At 38.8% G+C, this 14,481-nt stretch overlaps 1 protein-coding gene across 3 annotated transcripts in view; it reads right to left on the bottom strand.

The window, feature by feature from the left end:
* Positions 1-821: 821 nt before the first annotated feature.
* Positions 822-14,481, bottom strand: part of ctnnal1 (catenin (cadherin-associated protein), alpha-like 1) — a 325,158-nt gene continuing 311,498 nt past the window's right edge. For all 3 annotated transcript variants that reach the window (XM_072253686.1, XM_072253683.1, XM_072253684.1), the window contains 5 exons: positions 10,337-10,385; positions 7,944-8,000; positions 5,632-5,751; positions 3,352-3,435; positions 822-1,923 (listed from right to left, as the gene is read on the bottom strand). In XM_072253686.1, coding sequence (XP_072109787.1) covers positions 1,759-1,923; positions 3,352-3,435; positions 5,632-5,751; positions 7,944-8,000; positions 10,337-10,385 — 475 coding nt within the window. In that variant the 3' untranslated portion in view covers positions 822-1,758. The remainder of the gene's footprint in view (positions 1,924-3,351; positions 3,436-5,631; positions 5,752-7,943; positions 8,001-10,336; positions 10,386-14,481) is intronic.

Genomic DNA, 14,481 nt, shown 5'->3' with positions numbered 1-14,481 from the left:
CTTTGCATTAGGATGTGATTAATGCTGAATAATATTTTTAAAATGTAAAGTGGAATAAGAGCAATTAAAAACTGGCAAGAATTTCATGAACGGTTTGGCATTACTTTTTCAAACAGTTACTTAATTTAAAGGTTGATGAATTGTGGTGTCAATACTTGAGTAAGACATTCTCCTAAATGGTTGTCTATTGGTGGGTCCTCAGGTGGCTGTAGATCAGTTGATGGGCAAGCATTAAATTCCAAAACTTCCAAAAAACTCTTCGAGTCATTTATTTAGTAGGACTAAGGGAAACTGGTAACAATTCCTCAACTTCTTGGTACTAGTGTGAACAAGTAATTTTGATGTGCATAGAGAGCTGAAAGTTTTCACTGACAAAGGAGGTGTATTTTTATGATGATTATTCCATGTGTCAAACTGTAACTTAAGTTGCAGTGAGTAACCTTAAAACATTTTGCAGCTGATGTAATTCTAGTTTTTGAAAACTAAAATTGCTGAAAATAATCACCAGCTCATGCAGCACCTGTGGAGTGAGGGAAAAGTTCTATTTCAAGTTACGATAGGTAAGTAAGATCAAAAATAGCTATTTTTCATGTAAGCTGCTTTACTATGACTACAGTAAAATTGGAACAATTGTGACATTCTGAAAATATCAGTACTGTAAATCTAAAAGATAAATTATTTAGTATTTCAAGTTTGAGATAAATATATAATCATTGAAGCAAAGCTTATTGGTGGTCATGACATGAGATAGAAACAGATTTTAAAAAAATTATTACATGACACATATGCATGTGAAGATCATTAAACAATACGCAAAGTAATGATGATTAATGAATTAGAATTTTATTTTAAAAATATAATTTTTCATGTTAATTGTTAGAGAAATGTTTAAAAAACTGCCTTTACAGGTAATACAAATTCAGTCCAAGTACTTTACTAAATATTTCCAGCAATGCATACATCACATTCTAACCCCACTGCACTGCAGTATCAACATCACTAGAAAAAGTGAAATTAGGTACAGAGTTCATGTGGGAAGAGGAGATTCAAAGGGAAGAAGATAAAAGCTATCTGTTTAAAACTTGTGATCTGCTTGATGTACAAGTAGATTTTAACTTATCAAGCATTATGAAAAACTTTATTTTGATGGCGGTGGGGAGGAAACAAATGAGATTGGAACCGAAGAAAATTTGAAAAATCCAATTATGTTTGGGCAATTTTTACTAGGAAGCACACTGGATCTTCCTAGGAAATTTACATTTAGCAGCAGCAGAAACAACAGTGGTAAAAACTTGTTTGATTTCAATGTACCCAAATGAAAGTATACTACAATAACCTGCCTGCAAATATTATAATTTGGTTTAATTACCTTAACAACAGTAACATATGCTGTTGTATCCAATTTGGTTTTTGCACATTTATGATCCTAGCAGCATCAAAGGATTAATCACATCAGTAAGACATTCACAGAAAAGGTTTAGACATTAGCAGGCTAAAACAAAAACCCAGCATTAATACATTTCAGAGAAGATAACTAACCAAATTACCTATTTTCTTAATATTATTTAAATTAGTAGAGTTGGGGGGAAAATAATTGTTGTAGATCTTAAACATTCAAATCATGGTGGGCACATTGCTGCTATTTATATCCATAAGTACTATAAATGTCAGACATTAATTACTGTGTACTATGAACTAACAGACTTTACAGTACATCTGACAATGTATTGTGTTGCAACTACTCTAGAATTTCCCCCTTTATTTGCTCTCTAAGTATGTCAAATTTGCCATGTGCCTTTCCAGAGATTTCACTCCAAATGTATCTGTGTTCTTTGCCTCTAAGCTCTCGCCATTTGCAACCGTCTGCATTTGGTTACCTCTCCAGCTGTGGGGTGTGCCCAGAAATGTGTGATCTACTTTATACTGTAAAAGATAAATCATATTAGAATAGTACAGGATGATTCATAGAATGTAAAACATAAAATCACATTTAACAGATACAAAAGGAAATTTTCCCTATAGGCAAGTTCCAGCTGTATTTTCAAAATTACAATTTGTGTTATTAATGTAAATTTATCACATTTATCCAATAAAAGTGTAATGTACTGCATTGACATGGTGAGTGAACAAATTTTTCCTTTAATCAATATAATTGGACCAAGAGCACTCATTATGTTCTCCAATCACCTTGACAAATGTTCTTTATTCAATCAACAGCTTTGTGCAATCATATAATTTAGTGCAGTTTAATTATATGCTAATCTGTTTTATAGAGGTGGTTATGAGTTGTATTCATTTAGGCCTTCCTTATTGTCAGTGACTAGAGTACTACCTGTTTATAATTATTGTACTTAGAAATTTACCAACAGAACTGGAACCTAAATCAGAGACTAAACCTAGTTAGATGACATTGAACTTCATTGCAAACACAATACAGTTTCTTTCCCCACCATGTTGTTTTTTAAACATTTCTTTCACTAAGTAATGAAATGATGGTAAACTATAAATTTGTTCAGCTGTTTGGTTGGAATCATCGAGCTGTACAACACAGAAACAAGCCCTTTGCCCAACTTGTCCAAAGTGACCAGGCTGGCAAACTCAGCTAGTCCCATTTGCCAGTGATTGGCCTATTTCCCTCTAACACTTTTAAAAACATTTAGACAGATACATGGATAGAAAAGCAATAATTGTACCACTTGTTCTGGCAGCTTTTTTCATGTATGCATCACCTTCATGTAGAAAAAGTTGTCACTGAAGGGAAATCTTCTGCCTCTCACTATAAAACTGCGACCTGCATTATGGACTCCCCTGCACTGAGGAAAAGATTGTGGCCATTCACCTTATAAATGCCCAACTTGATTTTATAAACCTCTGAGGTCACTTCTTGGTATCCTGTGCTCCAGGGGAAATAGTCCTAGCCTATCCAGCTTCTCCTTGTAACATAAGCCCTCTAGTCCCAGTAATTTTTGGTCCACCCATTTCAGCTTAATGACATTCTTTGTATAGCAGGGTTATAGCAGTCCTCCATATCTATATCAACATGTACAGATGTAACATGACATCTCAACTCCTGCACTCGGTATCCTGAATGAAGAAAACAAGCATTACAATCCCCATCTTCACATCCCTGTCAAAGTCCCCATCTAAAAGGAACCTGTTCTACAGCACCCTCCTAGGTCCTACCATTTATTGTGCAAAACCCTGCCATGGTTTGACTTCCTGAAATACAACACTTTTCATTTATCCTTTATTTCCCAATTTTAGTTAGTTTTCAGTTTATAGACCAATAGTTTTGCAAAATTATTAATTTAATTTAAGATTCACTAGAAGACATGAGTTAGATAATCTTACCTTTTTTAACAGTTTGTAACAAAGTGAAAGAACCTTCATCAACACAGTCATCATGTTTATAGTCTCCTGAATGGAAGTGTCAACCTAGAAATATTGAACAGTACAAGAATAACTCTACATCTACACTATTAGAATTTTTGTAATGAATTTGGTAATAATTAAAATTAATTACCCCCTTTTTCATTTCACAGCTAGTATATCCAAAAGTACTTACAATAAATATTACTAATTTTAGTCAACCCTCCCCTTGATAAACAGATTAAAGTTTCCTTTAAAAATTTCATATGTATATGTTATACTTTCAATAACAAATATCAAAGTTGTAAAGATTAGGAAAAATATAAGTTCACAGATTTGTAATTTGTTCCAGGATGCAACGTGCAAGGTTTTATTAAACTGTTATCAGACTGCAGTTACTTGCCCATGCCATGCTGAATACACCTTTGAAACTCATGATCTCTACGACCATGGTCAAGGGTAGCTGGTGCTTGGGAAAACCACCACCTATGTGTTCCTTCAAGTACACCTTGGGATGGCCAGGAACTGCTAATCACACCCAGATCCCAAAGTTAAATATATAAAAGACACAGTGCTGATGGCTTCTTTCAAAAGTGTGCTCTTAGATTCAAAATTTTAATCTAAGGTGAAGGAAGTTGTAGTTGGAGAATTCTAGGAGGGATGGGGTGGGGGAGTATGAGACAGTGAGATTCTGTAACAAGCTGCTGTTGAAAGATGACTTGGTGATGAAATTCCCAGGGCCTGATGAGGTGCATCTCGGGCAACTACGGGAGGCAAGAAGGAGATAGCTAAGGCCCTGATGGAACTATTGAAATCTTTACTACCAAGGTGACATCCTTATTCAAGAAGGAGAGCAGGGATTAGCCATGGAGTCTAATGAAAAAGAAGTTCTAAAAGCCACGATTAAATCTATAGGTAGAAAGGCAAAGCTTAAATAAACTAACCTGGCTTTGTTAAGGGGAGATCCTCTCTAGCATTTAGATTGAAATTTTCAGAGGCAACAAAAGGTGTATTCATGGAGATAACATTGTTGATGTGACTAGGTCCCTCATGGGACACTGGTCCAAAAAAAAAAGAGTGCATGTGATCCAAGGCAAATGGGTATATAATGAGCTGAAGGGACTGTTTCTGTTTTTGGGTCTTAGGGGTGTATATCTTGACTGTCAGTGCATCCTGGATGGTTGGTCAATAAATAATGCTGTCTTGCCATAATCAGCTGGATTTATTTCCAGACAAAGGATATTACAGCAAATTCTTAAAGGTTTTACAGGAATAGATTAAAGGATCAAATGTAAATGGAGGGAAATTCGTAATTTAGGTTCTGAAATGCTGGAGGCAAAATAGTGGAGTAATTAAACTGCACAAGAGGTTAAACATTGAAAAGTACAAATAACTCCATGGGATGCAATACCAAAAGAGGTGGGGGTAAGCCAGAGCAAGAATTTACAACAAGAATTAGAATTAGTATTGCTCAGCTGGACATTACTGCAGTCCAGCGAAAAGGGAATGACGATAGCACAAAGACTTAGTTGGTGTTTAGATGTCTTAGTCCATGGTCACTGCAGAGGACAGACTTACATTGAAGATGAAGACCTGATACCCCATATAAATTCAAAGTATCTGAAATCTATAACAACACAGAAGGACATTGGATCCATATCAATTCCCCGGGGGATAGTCCTAATGATTCTTTCCCTGACATCTATTAACTCTCGTTCGATTTTTTTCCCCCCTCTTCTGGTGCCAATATCCTACTCTAAGAGATAATTCATAAGAGCCAATAATCACATCTTCGGGATGAGGATGGAAACTGGATCTTCTACATAATCTTATTTTTTTTATTTTTTATTTAGAGACAGTAATAGGTCCTTCTGGTTCAGTGAGCCTGAGCTGCTCAGTTACACGTGACCAATTAACCTACCAGTTGAGTGTGGAAGGAAACAGCAGCACCCAGAAGAAACCCCACGTGGACACAAGGGAGAACGTACAAACTCTTTATGTACACTAGTGGAATTGAACCAGGGTCACTGGTGCTGTAATAGCATTACATTACCAGGCTGCCCCAAGGGTGGGAGCTAGAAAACTCTCACACAGGCAGAGCCTGTTGCCAGCATTAAGTCTGAGATTCAGGAGCTGTGAGACAGTAGCATTAACTGCTGGACCACTGTAGAGCTCTTATTTGAGAAATTTGATAGATGCTGATTTGCATGTGGAACACAATACATCATACCCAACCCTGCATTATATATAAAAAGAACAGACCTTAGTAAAAGTGGCAGCTTTGCCATGAACTGGAGTTCTGCAGGTCAATTGCAGTTGTTGGCATAAGGTAGGAAATCTCTCAGCTTCCATCAACAAAGATGATTTTTCATCCTCTTCCAACTGAGGGAACAGAAACACATTCCGTTCAGATTCCATCGAACTTCATTATTTTGAAATGTATCAGTCAGTACCTTTGGAATTGATGATAAAATGAAATAGTTTTGACATTGAAGCATCTTCATGCTATTTGTACAGTCCATTTAATGAACTTTAGTCATGATGAATAAACTTCAGATTCTTCAGATTATATTTTACAGCCAATAAACACAACATGGGCTGAGCTAATCAAATGGAAATCAAAAATATCTGTCCATGATGATTTTCTGCAGTATTCCATAGAATGTGACGTGCACATAAATAATAATGTTAATCCCTACGGGCCACTACAAATGCATTAACGTATTAAAATAATGAATTACGATGAGTTTTAAATAGAAAGTTCAAGTTTAATTATCATTTAACCATACATGAATACCCATGAATATAGTCAACTAAAACTGTTCCTCCAGGGTCCAGGTGCAAAACACAATACCATCAGCTGTACATAATACAAGACACGTACAGCAGTAAAGAGGCAGTCACACGAACAAAAATATACAGCCCAAGTTTCTGAGTGACTTGTCCTGTAAATTGGTGGCGTTATTGGCAAGAACAAGCAGTTCTCAGCAATCAGCAGACAAACGACGCATGCACGCACACACGCACGCAATCCAGCTTGTCTTTCACTGAGCGAACACTGGATGACGGCACCGATAGGACAGACCAGCACCCAACCCCATACGGATGCCACACTACACCGCCCCTCCAGCGTCTCCTCTCCTGGACTGCTGCAACAGGCAAGTCCGCGACTCGTGGCCTACTCCTTGCTGCAACTGAGGACAGGCAGCTCCCCCGCCGTCTGTCTCGTCAATAAACAAGGGAAAACTACTGGCAGTATTTTACATTACCAGTGTCCAAAATTGTCTCGTGATCGCAAGAGAAATGTCCAAGGCAATCACTTACTGTCAGACTGCATACTGCCTTCATGCACCAATTCCAATGCCTTTCTGTAGCAGACCGTAACACGGTCTGCACCAAGTCCAGCTCGCTGATGGGGTAGACCTGCAGTAACTGAAGTTCTTAATGTCCAGCATTGTCTTGGGATTGTAAAAAAGACAAAAACAGTTTTGCTTGCCCCAAGAGAAACTGCTGCATCTGAACGCACCGCCATCTTACCAGAAGGTAAAATGATGCTTACAATCCGCCAACTCTGTCAGTCAAACTCAATATTCTTGATCATTCACTCTCCATAGTGAATGAGAACCATTAGAATTTTGATAAGATTAGCAGCTTTTTACTACCTTATATTCAGCTTTTAAAGAGTTTTTATGTAAGGTGCTTTACGAGAGGTGGTTGATAAGTTCGTGGCCTACAGTAGAAGTCAATTTTAGAAAACCTAGCACATTTATTTTTCAACATAGTCCCCTCCTACATCTATACACTTAGTCCAGCGGTCGTGGAGCATACGGATCCCTTCTTTGTAGAAATAGTCCACAGCAGGGGTGATTGATAAGTTTGTGGCCTAAGGTAGAAGGAGATGAGTTATTAACTTCAAACTTTCTGCATTATCACTCAAAGAGCTGAACTGCACATGCATGTAACAAGAGCATCTTGGACCTCCAGGTGGTCCACAGCAGGGGTGATTGATAAGTTCCTGGCCTAAGGTAGAAGATGATTTATACAGCTGTTGTTACATGCACATGCAGTTCAACTCTTTGAGTGAAAGTGCAGAAAGTTTGAAGTTTCTCCTCATCTCTTTTAGGCCACAAACTTATCAATCTCCCCATGCTGGGGACCATTTCTGGAGGTCCAAGGTTCCGACTTCTACAAAGAAGGGAACCGTATGCTCCACAACTGCTGGACTAAGTATGTAAATGTAGGAAAAATAAATGTGCTAGGTTTTCTAAAATTGACTCCTTCTACCCTAGGCCACGAACTTATCAATCACCCCTTGTATATATAAAAACACAGAAAAAATGAAGTGAAAAAAATGAGAATTTTAACAGAAAATTTTCACCTATGACAAATGATACTTTATTATCATGAGGCAAACACCCATATTACCCAACTGTTTTACATCAGGTTTAGCCAGATCTTACACTTTTCTATATACTTAAAATCTACAGACACAGGTACCAAATATTTGATGAGTTGTATGAGTAATTTGTGTATAATGTACAGCTTTTGAGTGTATTCCTCTTCCTTTAACATACCTGATTTGAGAACGCATGAAGAGATGAGTGCAGTCTGAGACCTTCTTCAGCAAATATCTGTAAGAGACATAAAACACTTAAAAATTAACCTTCCCTAAGTGTTTTGTTAGCATTTGTGCTGTACATGTATTTTCACTTATTAATATTTGTTCTTAAGGTTTTCTAGGATTTTTTTTTGAAAATGGCAAAACATTTTTACATTTTACAATTCAACGCAAATTTATCGTGCTTTTGATTACCAGCTGGTAAACATTTGCAGCACAGACAGAGCACTATTTTTATTTTGATGTGTTTGCAAATAGTTCAGAATTGTGTAGCTATAGATGTAGTGATGCTCATGCAATCTGATTTGAATCTCAGCAGCTAGAACTGCCGTCAAGGACCTTGCAACTTCATTTAGATCCTATTGCACCTTAAATGTGGCCCATGTGGCTGCCACAAGTTCATATTTCCAGTTGCACACCATATTAGTGGCATAACTAATAACTGGAGCAGCCAATTTCCTCATTAATTAAAGGTATCGTTTATTGCATTGCAGTTTATGTTGAGTTGGTGCACGACTAATGTAGCTAACTGAAAGTTGCCTTCTTGCCGCCAGAGATATGTGAAACTTAGCCACAAATCCCAATTTTTCCTGGGTGCGGACAAATCATCTGATTACAAACCTTAACATTAATCCAAATGCAACACTACATATGAAAGGCTTCAGATGGCATATTCCAAATTATAGCTACAAAATACACTGTTCAGATCCGGTGGATACCAGCTTCTAGAAACCTTCACTCAACAAAAATTGCCTTGATATCATTTTTAAGAACAGTTTTGAGTTATTTTGCAAAACAACAAAGGATACCTCTAATTGCTGTTTAAAATGGCTGCCTCTTACTTAATCCACCCCTTTCTCTTCGCCATTTACACCTCAGACTTCAACTACTGCACAGTGTCTTGCCACCTTCAGAAGTTTTCAGATGACTCTGCCATAGTTGGATGCATCAGCAAGGGAGATGAGGCTGAGTACAGGGCTGCAGTAGGAAACTTTGTCACATGGTGTGAGCAGAATTATCTGCAGCTTGATGTAAAAACGACTAAGGAGCTGGTGGTAGACCTGAGGAGAGCTAAGGTACCGGTGACCCCTGTTTCCATCTGGGGGGTCAGTGTGGACATGGTGGAGGATTACAAATACCTGGGGATACGAATTGACAATAAACTAGACTGATCAAAGAATACTAAGGCTGTCTACAAGAAGGGTCAGAGCCGTCTCTATTTCCTGAGGAGACTGAGGTCCTTTAACATCTGTCGGATGATGCTGAGGATGTTCTACAAGTCTGTGATGGCCAGTGCGATCATGTTTGCTGTTGTGTGCTGGGGCAGCATGCTGAGGGTAGCAGACACCAACAGAATCAACAAACTCATTCGTAAGGCCAGTGATGTTGTGGGGATGGAACTGGACTCTCTGACGGTGGTGTCTGAAAAGAGGATGCTGTCCAAGTTGCATGCCATCTTGGACAATGTCTCCCATCCACTACATTAGATGTCAATAAAACTCATAAAAGTACAGAGGAGATTTACTAAAATGTTGCCTGGGTTTCATCTCCTAAGATACAGAGAAAGGTTGCACAAGTTAGGCATTTATTCTTTGGAGCGTAGAAGGTTGAGAGGGAACTTGATAGAGATGTTTAAAATTATGAGGGGGATAGATAGAGTTGATGTGGATAGGCTTTTTCCATTGAGAGTGGGGGAGATTCAAACAAGAGGACATGAGTTGAGAGTTAAAGGGCAGAAGTTTAGGGGTAACATGAGGGGGAACTTCTTTACTCAGAGAGTGGTGGCTGTGTGGAACGAGCTTCCAGCAGAAGTGGTTGAGGCAGGTTCGATGTTGTTTAAAGTTAAATTGGATAGATATATGGACAGGAAGGGAATGGAGGGTTATGGGCCGATTGCAGGTCGGTGGGACTAGGTGAGAGTAAGAAATCAGCACGCATTAGAAGGGTCGAGATGGCCTGTTTCTGTGCTGTAATTGTTATATGGTTATAATGTATTGGTTGGGCACAGGAGTACATTCAGCCAGAGACTCATTCCACTGAGATGCAACACTGAGCATCATAGGAAGTCATTCCTGCCTGTGGCCATCAAACTTTACAACTCCTCCCTTGGAGGGTCAGACACCCTGAGCCAATAGGCTGGTCCTGGACTTATTTCCTGGCATAATTTACATATTTCTATTTAATTATTTGTGGTTTTATACTGCCATATTTATACTCTATTCTTGGTTGGTGCAACTGTAACAAAAACCAATTTCCCTCGGGATCAATAAAGTATGACTATGACTATTGGAAGCAAGAACTACTGAAGTTTATTCAAGAAAGATGCGACACAGCAATCAGCATTCTTACTTCAGCTTGGTGAAACAAATCCTGTGTGGTTTTCAAAAGGCCTTCCCCTCTGAAATAAAGAAGAATGTTAAATATGAAACAACATTTTTAAAACACCTTAAGATGACAAAAACAATGCATAATGGTGAAACAGCCTATAACATTTACCATAATTGTTAATAAGATAAAGCAAAGTGCTGTGTCATGAATGAGGTCACATTACAGAGTACGGAACAGCCTTACAAGTTCCTGATCTCTGCTGTTGGCAGAGGGAGATGATAAAGGGTGAAAGCTATTGGCAGACTGGAAGAGCAAGAGGAAACTTTACTCTGAATTACTATCATTCAGCAGAAGAGATCAGCAAGAGCTGAGTGAAAGTTGACTTCCAGACACTGGGAGATTTAAAAACTTATTGAATTGAATAGAATTGACTTTATTTCTTACATCCTTCACATACATGAGTAAAAATCTTTATGTTATGTCTCCATCTAAACGTGCAAAGCGTAATTTATAGTAATTTGTAATAAATAGTATGTACAACAGGGCAGTCAATACAGCATAGAAATACAATTGTATCAGCGTGAATTAATCAATCAGTCTGATGGCCTGGTGGAAGAAGCTGTCCCAGAGCCCGCTGGTCCTGGCTTTTATGCTGCGGTACCATTTCCCGGATGGTAGCAGCTGGAACAATTTGTGGTTGGGGTGACTCGGGTCCCCAATGATCCTTCGGGCCCTTTTTACGCTCCTGTCTCTGAAAATGTCCTGAATAGAGGTAAGTTCACATCTACAGATACGCTGGGCTGTCCACACCACTCTCTGCAGAGCCCTGTGATTGAGAAAAGTACAGTTCCCATACCAGGCAGTGATGCAGCCAGTCAGGATGCTCTCAATTGTGCCCCTGTAGAAAGTCCTTAGGATCTGTGGACATGCCAAACCTTTTTAACCGTATGAGGTGAAAGAGGCGCTGTTGTGCTTTTCTCACCACACAGCTGGTATGTACAAACCACATAAATCCTCAGTGATATGTATGCTGAGGAACTTAAAGCTGCTCACTCTCTCATACCCAGAGCCATTGATGGCCTGTCTCCATTCCTCTTGTAGTCCACAACCAGCTCCTTTGTTTTTGTGACATTGAGGGAGAGGTTGTTCTCTTGACACCACTGTGTCGGGGTCTAAATTTAATAGATGTGTACGTGTATACAGAAAAATCCTTTTGATGCATCTGAAGTAAAAGAATCCCACTGTTCTTTATGACAACTATTCTATTATGTTAAAAATTAAATTGGATTTTATAATTGTGGAAAGTTATGTTAGCTTATTAATGGTGCTGAAAAAAAATCACATACACAAAAAAAAACTGCAGAAGTTGGAAATCAGAAATGAAGACATAAAATGCTGGAATTACTCAGCAAGTCAGGCAGCATCCGTGGTTTTGATATCTATTGATGGTGCCTGACCTTCTGAATGATGTCAGCATTTTCTGATTTTATTAAGCATTTCGAGTTAGATGTACAATTGATAAAAGGAATGATATCTTCAATCTGATCTGTTAATGTTTGTTTTACAGCTCGTAGCACAGTCTGCAATGGCATTCACTAATAAATCAAGATTGACTGTTTTATAAGAAAAGCAACATTTTATAGTGAGATAAACAACATATTATTTTTCTTTCAAGCCTCAATTGTTCTACCATGATCTTATCACTCTCTACAGCAATGTATTCAGTCAGAGAACATTTCTTGTACATGACAAATTCAAAGGTGTTTACTTGTAAATTAAAGTTGCAGGAAATCAAAATTTTATAGTCTTAGAGAACGGAAACAGAGCTTTTGGCCCACCATGTCTATATTGACTATCAAGTACCTGTCTATACGAATCCTTTACAAGCAGGAGGTAAAAGATTAAAATGCCATAGCAATTCAGGTGCATATTAAGATTCTTCTTAAATGTTGTGGAGTTTCCACCAATTTCTTGGCCAGTATGTTCCAGATTCCAACCACTCTCAGGGTGAAGATATTCTTCAGATCTCTTCTAAACTTCTTAGGACTCACCTTGAACCCAGGCCCTCTGGTCTAGGACCCCTCTGCCATGGGAAATCTTCCTTACTGTCTACGTTATCCAAGCCTCTCATAAGTTAACATACCTGTATTACAGGGTCTTTATGCCATGGAGCCTTACCATCAACTTAGCAGTTCGAGGGAACCCCTGCTCTATCAGATCCCTCATCTGCTTTCTGTTCTAAGGAAAATAAATGCAGTCTGTCCAGTTTCTTCTCATCATTGAAACAGTCCACACAGGGAGTATCCTGGCGAACCTCCTCTGCATCCTCACCAATGCTTGCCACCACACACACACTTCGTTTCTCATTGTATCTGTGTAGAAATGTGCTTGTGCATATGCAAATAAACTCAACTTGAGCTTTGAACTGCATACAATATTTCATTACAATGTTTTATAAAGTAGACCTCCTTACTCTTATATTCTATACCTCAATCAATTAAAGCAAGCATCATGTACACCTTCTTCACTACCTTTTCAATCCACTCTGCTGCTGCAGGTACCTTTGTGCTCGTACTCAATGTTCCCTTTTCCTCAATACTTCCTATGGTCCCTCTCTTCATTAGATATGTCCTATTGTCCAACTCCTATTAGAGCACCGCAATCCCTGCACAAAATGTATCACCTCACACTTGTCCGAATTAAATACCACCTGCCGTTGCCCTCTACACATACCAGCTAATTGATATCATTCTGTAGCCTAAGACTAATATACCCCTTAACTTCAAATTTGTGTCTTCCTACGACGTTCTCATCCAAGTCTCAATGTATATAACAAACAGCAAGGGTCCCAAAGTGGATCTCTATAATACACCTACAAGTCACAGAAAAGTACAGCACAGAAACAGGCCCTTCAGCCCATTTAGTCTGTGTTGAGCCACTTAAACTGCCTACTCCCATCGACCTGCCACGGGACCCTAGTTCTCAATACCCCTACCAGCCACGTACCTATGTTGAAAATCAAGCTCCGCACCACTTGTGTTGGAAACTCATTCCACACTCTGTGTGAGGTTTACACTCATGTTCTCCTTAAACTTTTCACCTTTCACCCTTAACCTGTGACATCTAGTTGTAGTCCCACACAACCCAAGTGGAAAAGCTTGCTTGTATTTACCCAGTCTACACCCCTCATAATTTTACATAGAACAATACTGCCTTGATGTGCAGAGACTGTCTATGTGATGTACAACCAGTATGTACTAAAATGCATAAACAAGATAGCTATAAAGATGAGGGTGTTTTCAATTACAGGAAGAATTCTGTATATTGTATTTCAAGTAACTATTTTTAATTAAAAATACGTAAAACTTAAAAAAACTAAAATAAATTTACTTAAAGATTTAAGGAGTGGACAGCTAGCACCTTTTTCCAGGGCTGCAATTGCTAATATGAGAGGGGATAATTTTAAGGGGATTAAGGGAAAGTATCGGGGGGGGGGGGGAATGCCAGAGGGAGGAGTTTTTAAAAAAACAAAAGGTGGTTAGTACATGGAACCCACTGCCAGAGGTGATGATAAGAAGCAGATACGTTAGGGACATTTAAGAGATCATAGAACATAGAAATTTACATCACATTATAGGTCCTTCAGCCCACAACGATGTGTCGACCATGTAACCTACTCTGGAAACTGCCTAGAATTTCCTTAGTGCATAGCTGTCTATTTTTCTAAGCTCCATTTACCTATCTAAGAGTCTCTTAAAAGACCCTATTGTATCTGCCTCTACCACCCACAGTGGCAGTGCAGTCCAGGCACCCACCATTCTCTGTGTAAAAAACTTACCTCTGAATCCCCCTTGTAGCTACTTCCAAGCACCTTATAACTATGCCCCCTCGTGTTAGCCATTTCAGCCCTGGGAAAAGGCCTCTGGCTATCCACACGATCAATGCCTCTCATCAACTTATACACCCCTATCAGGTCACCTCTCATCCTCCGTCACTCCGAAGAGAAAAGGCCAAGTTCACTCAATCTATTCTCATAAGGCATGCTCCCCAATCCAGGCAACATCTTGTAAATCTCCTCTGCACTCTCTCTGTAGTATCCACATCCTTCCTGTAGTATTTTAGAAGGGCATATAGATGCAGGAAAAACAGAGGGCTACGTTGGAGGG

This window comes from Mobula birostris, chromosome 3 (assembly GCF_030028105.1).
Source record: "Mobula birostris isolate sMobBir1 chromosome 3, sMobBir1.hap1, whole genome shotgun sequence".
In the NCBI taxonomy this organism is placed as follows: domain Eukaryota; kingdom Metazoa; phylum Chordata; class Chondrichthyes; order Myliobatiformes; family Myliobatidae; genus Mobula; species Mobula birostris.
This window is presented reverse-complemented; position numbering and strand designations above follow the sequence as displayed.